Source organism: Xyrauchen texanus, chromosome 28, assembly GCF_025860055.1.
Source record: "Xyrauchen texanus isolate HMW12.3.18 chromosome 28, RBS_HiC_50CHRs, whole genome shotgun sequence".
Lineage (NCBI taxonomy): Eukaryota > Metazoa > Chordata > Actinopteri > Cypriniformes > Catostomidae > Xyrauchen > Xyrauchen texanus.
The window spans coordinates 5,899,078-5,919,023 of NC_068303.1; the positions used below are offsets into that span (position 1 = coordinate 5,899,078).

The window sequence follows — 19,946 nt, forward strand, 5'->3', positions numbered from 1 at the left end:
CGGTGAACATGTTTCAGGCTTTACGGGATGTAATTTTGATGTATATTTTACATAGTTCATGCATTCCTATATATTTACTTTGCGTTTTAACATTGAGAATTAATAGGTTCATCCAAAAGCTGAAAATGTTTGCTTTCAGAGGCTTTATATGGAGTTAGGATGAAAATAATGTGCATTTCCTACTGTTCTGACACCAGTGCAGACAGACAGCACACTTGAGGTTACATCATTCACTAAATAGGGTGCAAGGGAGCATCCTTTGGACCACTCAACTTGTTTGGCGACATGGGACAATGGTAATCAGTACAACCCCAATTCCAAAAAAGTTGCGACTGTATGAAAAATGATAATAAAAATAAAAAGGAGTGATTTTTTGTATTATATTCACCCTTTGCCATATTGAAAACAATTTCAGAATTACACTGCTTTTTTTTTTAAATGTAATTTCAAATCAGATAATTGCAACATGCTCCAAAAAAGTTCAAACGGGGCAATTTATGACTAATAACAATTTGACAATTTACCGACAGATGCATCTGTTGGTAAATTGATAAGTCTCGCATGATCCTTGCTCTTGAAGGATTAGGCTGTTTTTGGAGGCTCCATATACAGTATAGATTACTATGACACAATTGCCTCACCTGTTTAACATCTCCCGTTTCACATTGCCTTGTTATTTTAACTCGTCAAATTGCAAAGGAGGCAAATAATCCCCAAAGCAATGTTCCCCAAAGACAAATTGGAAGGATTTTTGGCATTTTATCCTCTGTAGTGCACAATATTGTTATAAGATTCAAGGAATCTGGTCAAATCTCTGTGTGTAAAGGGCAAGACGAAAACCACTTCTGAATGTGTCTCTGATCCCTCAAATGTCACCGTCTTAATAAACTGCATTCATCTGTAATGGATATCATGAACATGGGCTTGGTATTACTTTAGTAAACCTTTGTTAGTCAACACATTTGCTGCTGCATCCACAGATGCAAGTTAAAATTTTACTATGCAAAGCAGAAGCCATACATCAACACTGTCCAGAAGCTGCTGACTTCTCTAGGCTCGGTCTCATCTTAGATGGAAAGTAGAACAATGGAACTTTTCACATTTCCAAACATTTTTTACGTCATGTTATCCAGGCCAAAGAGGAAAAGGGCCACCCAAGCCGTTATTAGCATTAGGTCCAAATGCCAGTGTCTGTATGGGACAGGGGTATGGCAGTGCCCATGGCATGGGTAACTCACACATCTGTGAGGGCACCATTAATGCAGACAGATATGTAAACATTTTGGAGCAGCATATACTGCCATCCAGCACCGTCTTTTCCATGGACGTCCTGGATTTTTCAGCAGGACAACTTCAAACTACATACTGGCCGAATAAGCAGAGTGCTAGATTGGCCTGTCTGCAGTCCTGACCATATCCAATTGAGAATGTGTGGGACATTATTAAGCACACAACACAGCAATTAAGACCCCGTACAATTGTGCAGCTGAAGACCAGCACAATGGAGGTATGGCAGAATTTTATAATGCTACATTTTATTTTAACATGGTTGGCAGTGATTGGATGATGCTGGACATTACTTTGAATAAGAATAATTTATTCAGCTTTTCAGAATATCAGCTGCAATGTCTGTAAAGTCTCAAAACATGAAAAACCAACACTTCTGGAAACATAAACAATTTGATGAAAAGAATGATATTTTCTGTAGCTTGGTATAATTTCAAATTTCACAACTTGGTTCCACTGTCCATATATATGGACATACATTTTTAGGAAACCTATTTACTCTAGAAAAAACTAGGTGCTAATCGTTTCAAATCAAAAAGCGAAATGGATCTTGCACACAACAGGAGGTTAAAGTAATGAGAATAGTGGTGTAAAGTTTTCTATATTGTCCCAAAAAAATGTAAGGGTCCTTATAGTAGACTTTTTATTTTATTTATTTTTGCTGGGCAATGGTGACAACTTTTTCTGTCCATGTTGCTTCCTTGACTCAAAACCCCATGTCATATTGGGTCACCCAAATAAATCTCATGACATTTCCTGGCAGGTGTTCTAGTGCATAATTCATCACCAGTGATTTGTTAAACACAAGTGAGTTTGGTGCTTTGAAAAGCTTTGTGCATTGTACCCTTGGTGAGGGAGTTGATCCTACAATTGCATTTTTGCCAACTTTCTACCTCGCACTGTCATGTGTCCACATCAGCAATGGCCTCAACTAAAGACTTAAGAAGGTTGTTTCCTTGTGGACTCTCGATGATTCTGTTGTTTCAAGTCCTGCACTCAGTAGTCAGCATTACTGAGCAAACACTAATTCAGCCAGTACACTCTGTTCCAACAGAACAACTTTCATCAATGGTTGAACTGACAAATTGTCAACGGAAGTGCACAGGGCCATGTGTACGGTGAAGAATTGATTGCAAACAATTGCTTGTACAAATTACACAAGATTGCGGTGCACCTATAGAGTACAGGCACATTAAAAAGTGATTCAGGGAGCCTCTGGACAGTCTGATGAGTTATCACTGAACTGGCTCCTAGCCACTCAGCGAGCTCTCACGGGTGGACTCCGTTAACGTGCCGTCTGACAGTGAATCATCCGCAGCTGTGTCAGGCCGCCTAGAGCTGCCTTATCGACAAACATTCCCCGGGCATCCAAAACTACCAGTTTGAAGAGCAGGCAGTGTTTATCAAACTCGTTTAAAGCGGTCATCTAGCATGTCAATCGGCCAGGCAGCACTTTTAGACGTCAGTCAGAGTGAAAAGGCGGTATGAGATGAGTTTGACTGGTCTAGCTTAAAAACGCTTCAACTTGTTTATGGAGGATCAGAGGTTGTTCCTTGTGTCCTCACCTCATTTTCATTTTACCTTTCTGGCTATTGAAACAACTTTATTTCCCCATCCTTGAGTTTTTAATAGCTTTCTCTCATTCTGGCCTCTGCTGCTTTTCACCACTCTCGAATGCAGGTTTGGAAAATTGAGGGAGACGTCTCTGCAAATTGGTGGCATGAACTTGTTGTCATCTTGTTTCGCCCTCAAATAAGAAGCTGAATTCTCTTATGTTTCCATGGTGGCAGAGAGGTCCCCCATTTGAAACCTTGAGTTGTCTTGCCGATGGCAGAATCTCTGCAACAAAGCAGCAGCCTAGGTTTGGCATGATGTCTTTAAGCCCCCTTGTGTAGCAGTGGCAGGCAAGAACGTGGGCCGAACACAACAGCAAGCTTTGCTGATAGCATCTGCTTTGCCTTTGAAAATGAGAGTGTTTTTGCTTGCGTGGGGTGAGATTAGGACCTAACGTGCCGTTTCAGGAGCCCATCTTATGGGCTGAGAATGTTCGCATCGTGCCGTGCATGAAAGGTGCAGGCGTAGGTAACTAAACCAATTTGTGAGATGCATGTGTTTGAGACGCAAACAGAGCACTCAGAGAGGAGGTTGAATGAAGTCACGACACAAAAGCATTGTTCATGATTTTCGTGAAAGGGGGAAAAAAATAAGAAAAAAGACTTTGTGTTCAGGGGAGTTACGCTGCTGCGTATGCCTGGGATGTAGGGGAAGTGACAGCAAATTGTGTACTTGTTACGGAGTAAAACACCTCCCCCAGGTTATGTAGACTATCAATTTGATGCCGCTTGCTGTGACTGACGCCGGTTGTAGTGCTATAAAAGAGGGCGTTTTCTGGACTGTCACTCCAAACGGAGTGGCAGGGGTTTTAATGAGAAGCACAAGGCAGCGGCGTAGAGCGAAGCTACCGAGAGCCTCATCTCGCACTTTTCAACCATTAAATCCAACGTCTGTTTTACAGATCGGTTTTGTGCTCTGCTTCTCAAGTGAGAAGTGTCAGTCAAAGGCAGAGAAAAAAAAAACAAAACCTTGAATGCAACCATGTGAATTATTCATAGGTGTAATAAATTGGCCCAGCTGTAATCGTTTGGGAGACAATTTCTCTGTCAGAGAAGAAAAGGCTGATAGCCTCTCTCTTGTATTCAGCTAGACGACCTTTTCCATGTTTATGACCATGCGTCGAACTGTCAGTCATTTGCCTGCTCATGAAACGATGTGATTATTTCTGTTTCTTGGCCATTTACCCTTGTGTAGAAGGATAGAGTGTGTAAAACCTGTCACATTGTGAAGGGTCTTTGGGTATTATAGGGGTAATTTCCTCTGTATGGAGTCATTAGATGCAGGCTCCATATATCTGTTTGGAGAACAACCATTATTTGTCATACTCCATTTTAATAACATAAAAGATAAAGGATATGATGACGTGGGAAAATGGAATATGCCATGAGAGAGGCCTGATTACTTGTGTTGAATGGAAGGCAGCAATAACAGTCAGGGAGAAGAAAATATAAACAAATCACATTTCAGATCGCCCTATTTTGGAAGATTGCAGCTCTGAGAATGAATAAGCTGTTACAATAATATGCAACAGCCGTCATGTAGAAACAATAAAGTTCAGCGGTTTGCAATCCACATCATTCGTTACCTGCCATTTTATGGGAATCTACAGAATGAACTTAGCTAAGGCTGATTGATAACAATTTAGATATCACAGCAGCCTTATGAACTATGGATTGGGTCGAGATGGTCCACTAGATGTTAGGTCGAGACGGTCCACTAGGTGTTAGGTCGAGACGGTCCACTAGGTGTTAGGTCTAGACTGTCCACTAGGTGTTAGGTCGAGACGGTCCACTAGTCAGCCAACAACTAACAAGTTGATTACTGAAGTTGACTATCTAGTTTTGTTTGAGTTAGTTTGCATGGTAAAAGCTTCTTGAAAAAGTTGTCTCCTTTTTCGCCAATATAAAGTCGCGTCTCTTTTATTTGCTTCAGCCATACACGTTCAGGCGAATTTCTTTGACCGCTACGATGCATCTTGTACTTTTTTGTTTAGTTTTTTTGTGTCCTGCCACAAACATTAAGATGGCATATCTATTACAAATAGTCCAACTTTTAAAAACGCATCACAAGACCACTGTATTTTTTTTCTGTTCTGTTGCACTCCATCATGGTATTCTTGAATCTCATGTAAACATCATCCTAAGAAATGCATTGGATAAGGGTTCAGGTGGACACTTTTCACAGACAATTTGTGATGATGCTTTCCTCCTTATTTAGCAGCGTAAATCTTGTGAACTTTAATCTTTTTTTTATTATTATTTAGTGTAAATGTATAACATTCTTCATATTATATTACCTATATTACCTAAAACAGTTGCTTTGGGAATGATAGGAAATTTGGCATCTTAAGTTCTGACTACCGTAATTCACAGCTTTCAATTTTTTACTCATTAAAAAAATTTGGAAAATTATAGTGGAGTTTTTCAAATAATATTTGCTGTGTTGTACCATTCACCGCTATAGACGTTTATCCAGCTAAAATGTATTTCTGCGTTTTAAACCTGGATATGTAAAAAAGGTTCATTATCCTCCTGAGACTGTGTGACTGCTGTGTACATTTTCCATTTTCATTTTTGATTTGTAAATAGTAGCACCTAATAAACAAGAACAATAATTAAAAAAAAAAAATCCTAAAAATGTATGTCCACATATGTGGACATTGGGATGAAATACCAAGCTATAAAAATTTTTTTTATTTTGTTTTTATCAAATTGTGTATTATGTTTCCATGAGTGTTTGTAATTCATGTTTCTGATACATTACAGACATTACATCAGAAATTAGCATAATTAATTATACAATCACTGCTAACCATGTTTAAATAAAATAATACATTATAAATTCTGAATCAATCTATCAATCTTAACATCATCTGCAGCCTGAAACTGAACTTTTGGTCAAATTTGAGATTTTTTAGATTTAGAGTGAATGCACTTAACTGAATAGAGAGCTATAGGATGTCATCTTGCTCCCCATTTAATGAATGACAACCTCCAGTGTGCTGTCTGTCTGCACTGGTCTCAGAACAGTTCGAAATGCACCTTATTTTCATCCAAACTCCATATAAAGCCTCTGAAAGCACCATTAAGCTTTTGGATGAACCCATTGATTCTCAGTGTGATAATGCACAGTTAATATAGGAATGCATTAACTAATGTTAATGAATAGAACCTTATTGTAATGATAAAATAAGTATAAAAATTAAATAAAGTATATAAAATAAAGCGCAATGACCCATAGATGTGTTAGTTGAAAGTTATTCAGAATACTGCAACCAAAATTTTTGGTTGTTTTACTTTTGAGGGAATAACGTCCCAAAATCCACATATGTGGACATAGTGATTATCAGTGTTATTTTTTAAACGGCACAGCAAAAAAAACTAGAGAAGCTACTCTTTACACCCAAACACGTTTCAGTGAAAACATTTTAAGAGGTTTCTTACCCAAGGCTCTGCGCCCATAGAAGCACTTAATGGAAATCGGCATCATGTTGTTGTCAAGTGACGGTGCGCCAGAAGTTTAACCCTTAAATGGCAGTTTAGAGTGTTGTGAACAGTATTCCATTGGTTTAAATTCATTAAAATTATGCGTTGTGTATAACAAATCCAAGATACAATGCGGGGTCCCACAGGTTATACAGGGCTGTCTTAAGATCGACAAGTTCAGGCAATCCACCAACTAGTTGATTTTGAGAATACATAGTTTTATACATCCTTGCTTTGAACATCTTTGTTCCACAAGGCTTTGAAGAATAAGTTACAGCCCCAAAAAGCACCAGATCTTGCAATGAGCAGAATGTGTAAGCAGACTGCTGCCATCAAGAGAAATGAAAGGCAAACTAATGCCATTATTCCAGGGGAAATTAATCTGTAGCCAGAACCATACATCACAGAGGTAACTTCTGTCTCTTATTCTCTCTTTCCTCCCGTGCTCACTTTTGGTTTATTTAGATAACAAGTACGCCCCTGCTGTGAGCCTCAATGGTTTTATCTTCATTCTGGGAGGAGCCTACGCCCGAGCCACCACTATCTATGACCCAGACAAGGGCAACATCAAAGCCGGCCCCAATATGAATCACTCCAGGCAGTTCTGCAGGTTGGTCTAATGAACAACAGATTGCACAACACAATGCAATAAACGATGTTCCACATTACAAAAAGGCTTGCGTTAAATTAAAGGTAATGGTCTCCTTCTCTTCCCTAGCGCGGCAATCCTAGACGGGAAGATCTATGCAACAGGGGGGATCGTGAGCAGTGAGGGACCGGCGCTAGGCAACATGGAGACCTTTGACCCTTGCACTAACACATGGGCACTCCTACAGAATCTACCATGCCCACTTTTCAGACACGGATGTGTGGTCATCAAGAAGTACATTCAGAGTGGCTGACAACAGCTCAATTCTGGACTTCTCTAATGTAACAAACTGGCCTAAACCAGCCATTCGAGCTCCAGCCATCCAACCTGGAAGGAATGTGTTCGATCCACCAGTTTGACCTGTCAAGATTTAGCAAGGGATCCATATAGTAGTTCCCCCTCAGGTGTTGTGCCATTGGTACGGTATTTTAGGTCAGCCAAATGCATTATTTTTTATCCTCCCAAATGCCCCATGTTTAATTTGATGTCCATCTTCCACGTCACATTTTTCTTTGAAATGAAGGGTTCTGAATTTCTCTCATTTTTAGTTGGTAGTCATTTGAAATGATAAGAAAATACGATTATTTTACTTCGTTCAGTTGCATCATTAAGGGACTTCATGGCCGTTTTCTCAAACAGACTGCAACTGTACGCTTCACTGGATGTCGATGCGAGTCATGTAGCCCTCCAGCAAGGGTCAACAGTACATAGAGACGGATCGAATGAAGGCCCTCCTGAACTCCAAAGCACAATATGCCAGAACCTGTGATGCCCTAAGGAGTTTTGTTTCATTTTTTCCCTCTGTTAATCATTCCACCTTCTTATCCCTCACATTCTATTCAAATCCACGAGCCTGCAGCCATGGCAGAATATAGATTGAGCAGGTCAGAGGAGAAACATTGTAATATAGGGAAGATATGTATATTTTAAAAACTGATGAAAATTGTGTATAAATGTTTTTAGAAAAATTCAATGGATTGGACAAAGATATGTCTGTAAATCTGTACCCTACAATTTTCATGTTATTAATGCTGAAATAATACATATCCAAAATTCTAAAGAACAAAATTCTGGCTTTTGTTTTCCATATACTGTAGATAATGTAAGTTAACCATAATGCAATGTTAGCCTAAATGTGGTGTTCATTTGGTCCCACTTTATATCAGGTGTCTTTAACTACTATGCACTAACATTAAAATCATACAATACGCTGTACTTATTGTGTAACTACATGTTGTTCTGAAATATTCCCACAAGATTCACATTTGTGGCTACTGAGGTTGAGATACGGATAGGTTTAGGATTAGGGTTATGTTTAGGCTCAGGGGGAAGGTTAACAGTGTAACTACAATTACATTCAGATACTTTAAATGTATGTACATAAGTACATTGCATAGTAGTTAATGTTGCCTAATATAAAGTAGGTTTGTTTGTTCTTTTGTTTCATGACTGATGCACAATATTTCATAAACCGTTTGGTTTTGAGTGAAACTGGGACTAAGCAAGAAACTTAAAGTTGGGTGCTTCAAAGGTGACAATTTTTTCAATGTGATTTTCCTATCCTTGCTTAACAGTACAATTATAAGTAAGCCATTTGTACATTGATATCAAGACACCGCAACATTGGCTCAACCAATGACACGAGTTAGTGGAAACCTGTTTGAATAGTTATCTTTCCAATTCTGTTTGGCAAAGCTAGCGGTGAACAAATTGCACACCTCGATTTGAGGTCAAATGTTATGAATATGTGCTTTTTGTTTGTTGTTCACCCCACTAAGCTCATCCAGAATCGTATGTTTCATGCTATTTTAAGTTCCAACTTGAGTTTTCCAATTTACAAATGCATCAGAATAAACAAAAAAAATAAAATAAAATAAAGAAACGTCCCTTTTTCAGGACACTGTATTTTAAAGATAATTTTGTAAAAATCCAAATAACTTTACAGATCTTTATTGTAAAGGGTTTAAACAAAGTTTTCCATGCTTGTTCAATGAACCATAAACAATTAATGAACATGCACCTGTGGAACTGTCGTTAAGACACTAACAGCTTACAGACGGTAGGCAATTAAGGTCAGTTATAAAAACTTAGGACACTAAAGAGACCTTTCTACTTACTCTGAAAAACACCAAAAGAAAGATGCACAGGGTCCCTGCTCATCTGTGTGAATGTGCCTTAGGCATGCTGCATGGAGGCATGAGGACTGCAGATGTGGCCAGGCCAGATGTCCATACTGTGAGACACCTAAGACAGCGCTACAGGGAGACATGAAGGACAGCTGATCATCCTCGCAGCGGCGACCCACGTGTAATAACACCTGCACAGGATTGGTACATCCGAATATCACACCTGTGGGACAAGTGCAGGATGGAAACAACAACTGCCCGAGTTACACTGAGAATGCACAATCCCTCCATCAGTGCTCAGACTGTCTGCAATAGACTGAGAGAGGCTGGACTGTGGGCTTATAGACCGGTTGTAAGGCAGGTTCTCACCAGACATCACAGCCAACAACGTCGCCTATGGGCACAAACCCACCTTCGCTGGACCAGACAGGACTGGCAAAAAGTGCGACTGACGAGTCGTGGTTTTGTCTCACCAGAGGTGATGGTCGGACTCGTGTTTATCGTCCAAGGAATGAGCGTTACACTGAGGCCTGTACTCTGGAGCGGGATCGATTTAGAGGTGGAGGGTCTGTCTTGGTCACAGCATCATCAAACTGAGCTTGTTGTCATTGCAGGCAATCTCAATGCTGAGTGTTACAGGGAAGACATCCTCCTCCCTCATGTGGTACCCTTCCTGCAGGCTCATCCTGATATGACCCTTCAGCATGACAATGCCACCAGCGATACTGCTCGTTTTGTGCGTGATTTACAGCAAGACAGGAATATCAGTGTTCTGCCATGGCCAGCGAAGAGCCCGGATCTCAATCCCATTGAGCACATCTGAGACCTGTTGGATCGGAGGGTGAGGGCTAGGGCCTTTCAAGTTAAGTCATTTTTATTTGTATAGCGCCTTTCACAACACACATAGTTTCAAAGCAGCTTTAAAGAAGATCATGCATTAACAGAAGATAACCCCCAGAAATATCCAGGACCTTGCAAGTGCCTTGGTGGAAGAGTGGGGTAACATCTCACAGCAAGTACTGGCAAATCTGATGCAGTCCATGAGGAGGAGATGCACTGCAGTACATAATGCAGCTGGTGGCCACACCAGATACTGACTGTTACTTTTGATTTTGACCCCCCCATTGTTAGTCACATGTCTGTGAAACTTGTTCATTTGTCTTAGTTGTTGAATCTTTTTATGTTCATACAAATATTTACACATGTTAAGTTTGCTGAAAATAAAAGCAGTTGAAAATGAGAGGACGTTTCTTTTTTTGCTGAGTTTATATTATATCCCTGTTACACATTAACAACAAGACAGTACTTGGATTGAAATGAGAAAAAAAAAAACTCGACAGACTTCAATTTGCACCTTTTATTCAAGTATATCACAGCAGTTTATTTCAGAAACAGTAAATATATCATTTCCAAGAGGACTTTCACAAAAGGAGGACTGCAAGGAAGGACATGTGGTTTTGATTTGATTAGTAGTAAATAAAAAGGACACAAATTCTGGTATTATACAAAAAAATTAGATTCCCTCAACCTTGTAAATTTGTAAGTAAAGGGGTAGAAATGACTGATTAGATGGAATTAACTAAAAATATTGACAAAGAATTTAACGTTGCAAACCTCTCCAGAAATGTGTGTTGACTTGTAACGTACATGTAATGTACATTTCCGATCCAGAACTTATCCTGTAATTACACTGAAAAACGGGGTTTTGTTTCATAACATCTATATTAGGCAAAATACTAACATCCTAAGCTCATTAAAAGAGCAATCTTTAAGCTCAGGTCAACTAATGGAACGTTAACTTGTAATTACACATATCTTTCATGCCCCCATTATAATATTGTAATGCTGGATTTAAGTGTTACTTGTTAAATTGCTAAAAATATGTTTTTCATTAATGCTGCATTTTATTTCCAAGCTGTGTCCACAAAGGTTTTATTTAAATTTACGGCCAATTTTACATCTTATCAAATACCGTTGACATTTTAACTGATAGCAGGATACTTAGGTGAACACAGAGTGGAAAATTAGCAGAAATGCCAACTAATACTTTTTACCCCCCAGATTTGTGAGATAAACACAAGTGGCCAGCATTACAGTAGGTCTTTTTTTTTTCATAAATTTTTTGACAAAGGGACCATAAAACACACAATAGCCGCACATAAACCTCACTCTCAACCTAAATAGTAACACTTTAAAATGAAAAAGAAGCCTTTCCACTCTTTATGGAATAAATAGGTTAATTAATGTAGCAGACCTGAGATCAGTTAGACCCCCTGTTTCTAAATGTCGCAAAGCACCTGCTACAAAAATGTGCTACATTGTGTCTCGGCACATATATCATAAGCCGTGTAACATTTTTCCAATTAGTCTCCTTTTAAAAAACGTTTTACAAAATGTTGAACATATTAATGTTGAAAACCATGTTTAATAATTTAATAAATAAACTGTCTGTTACAGAATGAAGGAAAATGCAAGAAAATGTGACTACTATTGCGAAACTTGAAAACAAAACAGCGGACTAAAGGCAGAAAGCAAAACATAAGAGATAGGACATAATAGAAAAATAACAACACATGAATATGGCCCGTATTCGAAAATACTAATATCAAATCAAAAAAGTAAGCATGGGATGCAAATGTAGAAAAACTGAAATATACAGTATATAACATTTCACCAATATCAAAATGCCATTTCTTTTCTCGGCTCAAAAGCAGTACAACCCAAAAAAGAAATACAAATTCAAAATTCAAACAAACCCTAGGATAAATGCCGCATGACACGTTCGTTCACGTCCGAGAGGTGATCCAGTACCTTAGCATGAATTTCTGAAAGGGTGAATTGATTTTACAGAGGTCAACAAATACTGTTTGTCAGTAAACAGGTCATTACTTTTCTCTCTTCACATGAAAACAACTTGCTGAGGTAGCTGTGGTTCTGTCTCTCTCAAACGTACTGCAGTAGTCCAAAGCTAACTCATTTTTTCCCCCTTGCATATGTCTTAGAAAAGAAATGTTTCTTTTTTTTTTCTTTTTATCTCCTTTTTTTATAGCACCGAATCCTAGACAAGGTCAACTCTTGAACTGGATCAACGTTCTTTACAAAAAAACTAAAAGAGAACATTTGAGAGGGAGAATTGAGTACTACTTACACTGTCAAAATTAGACTGAAATCATATTATTAAACGGTTTGTTCAACCTAAAGTGACAATTTTGTCATAATTTACCCACCCTCATGCAATTTCAACCCCATATTACTTTCTTCCATTGAACAAGAAAAGAGTTAATTATACTGATAACCTCAGTCACCCGTTGTCCCTACAATAAAAGTGAATAGTGACCTTTTGTGTTCCACCGATGAAACTAAGATGAGATGAGGATGAGTATATGACGACGGAATTGTAATTTTTTGGGTGAACTAACCCTTTAATGCGTTAGCTAACAACTAAGGATTTAGCACAACATTAGACTGTACAAGTTAGCAAAAAAGTAAACACTATCAAGGACGAACTAAAACATAAAAAACAAAAAATAGTAATGCTTTAGATGTTAAAAAATTCTGCACTGCCTAGTCTGCAATTCCAATGTTTCCTTTAACGGTTTTCGTTCTTTTCACTCCAATGTTGTGATGTGAAGTTACAATAACGCATGGCGATATTGAAGAAGAAAATCACAATGTACAATGGAGTTGGGCAAGGTACCTGACTCACACAAACCAGGAAGAGGTTTGTGCGTGACATGGTTGGTGACGTTGAGAAAAGACTGGCAAACGACTGAACTCAAACACGTCACGTATCTAAAACGGCGAGACAACAAACACGGTCGTGGATTGCGTTCAATAAATTGTTTTAAAGCTGCAGGAGAGTGGCTTTTAAAAAAATGGATGGTCTGCAATGTTCTTCAGCTTGTAAGATACTATTTTAGAGGTTAAGGCACATACTAGGCAGTCCAATCGCCAGATATCTAGTTTTAAATCCAGTTATAGCAGGAAAAAAATGCCACAACAAACAAATATACAAAAAAAAAACTATGAACTAGTCCTAAAGTGAAAATTTGCAATGGGTCTTAAATTTCATTTATTTCGTCTAAAGATCTATTTTATACAATTAAAAGTTAAAAACTCTCAATTTATTTTAGTTTGTTTTCTATTAAAACAGATTATAGGGGCAAATAGTATTAAGAGGAGGACATTTTTGACTAGGAAATCTAGGTTAATAATACAGAAGCCTTGGAATCTTACAATAACATCCAGTAGAAAACAATTACAATCCTGCAGGATAATTTGTCACAAACTCCCTAGAAAACGTTTTTTTCTTTTTTTTAGGTAAGAAGTTTTAAATAATCATCTTGATGACAAGGTGTGACAACACAGGGGTCGTGACAGGGAGAGGATGGACATAGAAAATGGGTTTTGTACTTTTGTTTCCACAGTAAATAACCAACTGACTAGACCTTTAGAGCTTCATGCCATACTTGTACAGTTTTGCCACTACTGGTGAGAATATGTGTAGTGTGTTTGCTTCCATCAGACGCCGGCTGAGGTTGTACTGTGACATCACAATCTTTTATTTTGTACAGTTCGTTTGTGTTTCTGTTTGCTTATTAATGAGGAGAATGAGGAGCAGCAGACAAAAAACAACAGCACCCAATAGCACCAAGAACGTTCATCAGCAATTGGCATGTAAGTTTACAAAACGAACAAAAGAAAACAAAACCTACAGTTTTTGTGTTTGGTTCTGTAGACTGGTTCTGTCCAGGTACCTGAGATGATAGCACCAAGGTCGCCTCTGTTAGCCTTTGTTTCAATTTTCTGCACCTTTTTTTTTCTTCCCCGTTGTCATTTTAGACCGAGACGTCCAGACCTACTCCACAATAGGGACTTGGCACAGAACGCTGGCCTCTCACTTGAGTATCAAAAAAAGTCTCAGATTACAGGTCTCCCATAAAGCCCTCTTTTAATCACAGGAATGTTTCGAAATGCTGAACTTGCCTCTTCATCGCCTGCAAATGAAAAGACAGAAAATTGGTTCTTCAGAAGAAACATTTATGAGTTTTCAAAGGTGAAGTGTTTAATGTTTTCAGTGTTAAAATACTTTCTCCTATCCAGTTTCAATGCAAAAGACATTGTTAATCAAGCCAATTGGAGGTTGACTTCACATTGTGGTGCTTTCAAAGCACTGCTCTTGTTTGTATGAGTGGTCCAAAGCATGAGAATGGAGTTAATACATATTTAGTGGTTATTTGTCTAGTTTGACAATGGAACAAATTACGTAAACATTTTCTTAAACATCATGTAAGATAAGGGTGGAAAACAGACCAATTTCACATAAAAAGGGACAAAAAGCAAAAGCGAACAGCCCTAAAATTCTGTAGTATACCAGCCTAATAAGCATGACTACAAAGAAATGACAAATAAACCCAATAACCAATTAATATGTCTGCTAAACATAGATATATTAGAATCACTAAGAGTAGTATGGGTAGTATGCCAAACAGAGCCATAGGGATCTTTATATGGTTACCTAACCAGATGTGACGAGTGTTCAGTATCAAGTATTATTTCAGTTCACTGTCAAAGTAAAAATGCTGCATCAAAGGGACAGCCAATCAGAACATATTTAATGTATAATATGATTGAACTGGGCATTGTTTCCCAAAAGCATCGCAAGCTTAAGTTGATTGTAGAGACCATTGGCACCAATCTACTTAGGCTTATGCTTTTGGGAAACGTTGCTCTGAACATTGTAGTCAAAAGTTATGGTCAAAAAGTTTGCAATTCAGAATTATAGGAGCCTAACAAGCATGACTACAAACATATTACAAATTGCTCAATAAATTTGAAACAAAACATTTTTTTTTTTTTTTTTTTTCATTATGTCATTTTTTGGGCTGTCTTTAAATCATGGCCCAAACAGACATCAATACTTTTCAGTATTATTTCTGTCCTCGGTAAAGGCGAGTATGCATCAAAGAGACAAAAATCACAGCCTAGCAACATATTCAATGCTTTTTATTATTGAACTGAACATTAAATAATGTTCATGTTTTTGTTGATATTTTTAATTCGGTTTTACACTGGCCTAACAAACATGATCACAAATACATTAAAATTCAATAAATTGGAGATTTGGACAATGTTTTTAGTATGCCATTCCAACCATGGCTATAGTGATTTTTTGTATCTATATTTTTATAACCAGATGCAACAATATTTCACTATTTCAAATATTTTTGTGAAAATGCTGCACAAGGTGACGCAAGTTTCAATATGATTAAACTGAATATTATAAGTGATTAGTCAGTGTATTAAAGGTACTAACTTATATTGTTTTTATTATATTTTAATTCAGTATTATACTAGCCTTACAGTATAATCTTAACTACAAATAAATCTAATAAATTAGAGCCCAAACATAATGGTTTTTTTTAATAGAAGAATATTTTAGCTCTGTAGGTCCATCCAATAGAAGTTAACAGGGTTACACATTTTGAAGATAAAAAAACCCCACAAAGGCAGCATAAAAGTAATCCATAAGTGGTTTAATCCATGACTTCTGAAGTAGAGGTCGACCGATTAATCGGCCGATTTGTTGCATTTTTTACATAATCGGCATCGGCCAATATCCACGCATATCAAGCCGATTATTAGGCAGGCGCATCTGTGGGCAGCCTAGTGTTGTTGTGGAACACGTGTTCGACGCACGCTGCCCCTAGAGTCATTTTCCAGCAGAGTGAGCAGACCTCAAGGAAGGAGCTAAGTTCCTTGGGGAAAACAGTAAGGGTTAAATTTGTATAACTTCTTTAGATTTAATTAAAAACTTTTGATATGTTACTGCCAACTTCAAGAAAAAAACGTGACAAACGCGATAGTTGACATGACGTTCGGCTACTTTGGATATTGATAGCGTAGTTGAAGTTGCATTATCACAGCAGAAGGGTTGCTATCATGTCACAATAAGGAAGCAAGAATTTAGCAATTACAGACAGTGAATCTGAGACTTTTATTTGTTCTGTTTGTGTGTCTTATATTTGAGAGGGTTGTCACTCAATGCAGATAAATAAGTAATAAAAATATACCAACGCAGTATAGGCTATTGAAGGACTGGCTTTGGTAAGCTCGGACGTTATCGGTTCTGCTGTCGGTACTGGAGAAATTAAGAAAATACATTTTTTATTGCTATAAAGAGAAAGTTATTTTATCTCGCCAGCCATTTCTATGTATAATAATATGAAACCATTTGTCTGTGATGCAATTTAGCTATTCGCAGTCAGAGAGAGAGAGAGAGAACTCGCTCACGCGGTGCTACAGCGAGCAAAACAGGAGCCCTGCATAATGAGTGACAGAACTAAACATTCAAACATAGCCTGGTTTAGATCTGTTATTATTAGTCTGATTTTATTTTAGATTTCGCCTTCCAAAAATTATAAATATAATATTTATACATAAGCCGCATTCTGTCTAGCACAACTTCCTTCCCTTCACAGCGGTGCACTGACATTTCTCCCTAAAACTCAAACTTAACGTCAGAATCAGCACGATCGGTGATTGTTGTAAAATGCTACTGTTGCTAAATTGCGGGATGCGTTTAATAATAAAAAGAGCGCAAGATATACCGTTCCCAAGGTGGCGCGCGCTCCGAAGCACACCGCAAAGAGACGAGCAAAGTATAGACTACTTTGGGTTTCATGCGTCTAAACGATCAACTATACACAAAAATATGGGGGGGCACCTGAGACTTGTAGTGACAGATTAATTGACAGCTGCTGTCAGACTCTATGTTATTATTATTCCTCACACGGTCGCAAGACGACATGTACATGAATCTGGCGTGGTGAGCTGGAACCTGCCTACGTCAGCTGTCACCGCTTAAGTCACGAAGTACCGCAACAGCCAATAGGAAAATTCAACTGCAGTAGCCACCGTTCAACCTGAAGAGGGCAGCACTCAGACGTTTTTACACCATATATTGTAGAATTAAAACATTTTATACACAAATGTCAAAAAAATTACTTGAATCAATGACCAGTACTAATAAAGCCCCATGCTTACAGATCATTAACTAAAAAAAGTTGGTTTAGGGTTTAGTTACCCTTTAAATATAACAAAATATCAAAACACAATATTTCATTTTTTTTTCTCCCTGTGGGAACAACTCAAGGTGATCGACAGTAAATTCGATCCCTCTAAATAACTGAATTCAAATCGGCAACTCTTGTTTGAATCAGTCTGATTTAATGGACCTTAGTTATTGTGGAACTGACTGTGGGGTCAATGCACCCTAGCATCCAACTGCGAAACATTTCGAAACAGTATGACATAACGAAGCCTCGTTAGCTAAAATGACGTGACCTTGCAGGTTTGGTACGTGCTCCAAAGCATTGGTTCGAAACTAATTATCAAGAAGCATTGCTAAGAATCCGCCCATCATTAGCATAGCTTGTCTTTGACATCTGGGGTGGCTGTGGCTGGTGTTAGAGCGGGTTGGCCACTAATCGCAGGGTTGGTTCAATTCCCGGCTCACATGACTCCACAATCCGAAGTGGCCCAGTGTCAAGACACTGACCCCAAGTTGCTCCCAATGGCAGTCTAGCGCCTTGCATGGCAGCTCTGCTGTCATTGGTGTGTAAACGTGTGAATGAGACGCAGTGTAAAGCGCTTTGAATACCGCTAAGTTTAAAAATGCGCTATATAAGTGCAGACCATTTATTAAAAAAACTAGGAAGTCCAGAACAATGTGTGAAACATTAATATATCATTTTCAATTGCTGGTATCCTCTGTGGATAAGTCCACTAACTACAAGCGATCCAGCAGTCTGATGGAAACCAGAAGAGGGTATTAATAAAATTGAACATGTACATGCTTTCCAGATGGTCTTGATTTTGAACTTTACTGGAATTAATAAATACGACTCCATTAGGATCGTCTCGAAGAGGAATTGATACATGCAAAGTAGCCTTCAGTCATGGTGGCCATAATTCCTTGGAGCAATTCTAATCAGTTCACGCTGGGCAGCTACCATTACTATTGTATTTGAGAACAGTGCACATGATTTCCCAGGAGGGCTCGCAGTAGCTCGCCACCATCAGCACGGCAGTGTAATTTAAACGAACAGCAGCTGTTCAGTGTGTGTGTATGTATCTACTAAGAGCGGCTGTCACACACACACAAGACATGATTGAACTAAACATAGAGTGATTAGTCTGTGTAGAGGTAATTGTTAATGTTATTGTTTTTAGTATTATAATGATCTAACAAGCAAACAATTAGAGATAAAACAGAGGTGCTAATATTTTCCAGCCAAACAAACAGATGTATCATATTTTTCTATTGAAAGTATATCGGTGTTTCTTCAAATTTGGGCACTTTATGTTCCATGTTTATGCTTTTTATTACAACAAATAGGTTTCTTTTTTGTTGTTTTATGAAGAACTTATTAGAACTTAATTGATAATGTTTTACCAGAACTTCATTATTCATTGGTACTTTTCAAATGCTTTTCACCCCTCCAGATTTAACTGTTTTAGCCTTGTCTAGACCCAAACTTTTAAACTATGAAACTCTATGATTAAAATAAAAAATTATTACATGTTTAAAACTATATAATTAAAAAAACTGTTAAATAAACAGAAATCTTTCTCAGTAAATACTGAAATGATTATATTGATTTAAAAAAAAAAAAAAATAAACTCTCCAACAGTTGTGGCTTCATTACCACCACACCAAACAATTTTGCCCTTAATAAATAAATAAATAATTAGGGGCTAAACGGTTTGGTGTGATGGAAATTACACCATAACTGTAGGAAAAGTCGTAATTTATGAAATATTTTAAAATGTTTAGATTATCATTGTTTCAAACATGTAATAAATAGTATTTTTAAAAAAAATTTTTATTGTTTAATATTGAATGTCTGGGTCTAAGACAAGGCAACATCAGTAATTATATATATATATATATATATATATATATATATATATATATATATATATATATATATATATATATATATATATATATATATATATATATATATATATATAAATAAATAAAATCTAAATTGCTAATGAATAATGAAGGCCTGGCAAAAAGTTAAGTCAGTTTTAATGAATAAATAAAACAAATTATAAATTGGATAATAACAATAAAAAAAAATCAACGACTCAAAAGTCAAAGAAACACATATAATTTCAATAGAAAGATTAGACAAATACATTTGTGTGTTTGGCTGCTAAATATTATCACCTCTGTTTTTCAAATTCTAAAAGTGCCCAAAGTTGAATAAATACCGCAATGAAACTATCCTATAACTTATAGTATACATGCTTTCTGGAGGCATGCATAAGGCCTTTGACCTATATAAATGATTGTGTATTCATTTATGAGCTATATCTTCAAGTGGTAACAGTTTCTATGATGCCTGTACAGTGTTTGTATGCGTGTGTGTTATTAGTGCCATAGAAACCTGTACTGCCTTTTACATATTTTAATCAGTTATAACATTTAGTAAATAAATATGCATGGTTACACCTTTAAAGAGTATAATATAAGAGTACAGCTTTGAATGCTGACCATCCAATCACAAGTGGGTGTGATATGACACATTACACTTCTTAAAGGTGTAATTATGAATAGGTTAGTATTTTGATCTATAATAACTGTTATAAATATGAACACATTTATAATACACTATACAGTATATAATGGCTTCATAAAAAAGCATTGACTGTGATCAACATGTAATTTCACTGAACGTCATATTGATCTGTGTGTGCATGTCTGATGATTGA

At 37.3% G+C, this 19,946-nt stretch overlaps 2 protein-coding genes across 8 annotated transcripts in view; one reads left to right on the forward strand and one right to left on the reverse strand.

Annotated features, from left to right (window-relative positions):
• Nucleotides 1-7,290, forward strand: part of LOC127621959 (kelch-like protein 29) — a 327,531-nt gene extending 320,241 nt beyond the window's left edge. For all 4 annotated transcript variants that reach the window (XM_052095795.1, XM_052095797.1, XM_052095796.1 and 1 more), the window contains 2 exons: nt 6,852-6,996; nt 7,105-7,290. In XM_052095795.1, coding sequence (XP_051951755.1) covers nt 6,852-6,996; nt 7,105-7,288 — 329 coding nt within the window. In that variant the 3' untranslated portion in view covers nt 7,289-7,290. The remainder of the gene's footprint in view (nt 1-6,851; nt 6,997-7,104) is intronic.
• A 3,227-nt stretch (nt 7,291-10,517) lies between these two features.
• LOC127622318 (ATPase family AAA domain-containing protein 2-like) overlaps nt 10,518-19,946 on the reverse strand; it is a 129,058-nt gene continuing 119,629 nt past the window's right edge. For all 4 annotated transcript variants that reach the window (XM_052096389.1, XM_052096388.1, XM_052096387.1 and 1 more), the window contains exon 28: nt 10,518-14,158. In XM_052096389.1, coding sequence (XP_051952349.1) covers nt 14,117-14,158 — 42 coding nt within the window. In that variant the 3' untranslated portion in view covers nt 10,518-14,116. The remainder of the gene's footprint in view (nt 14,159-19,946) is intronic.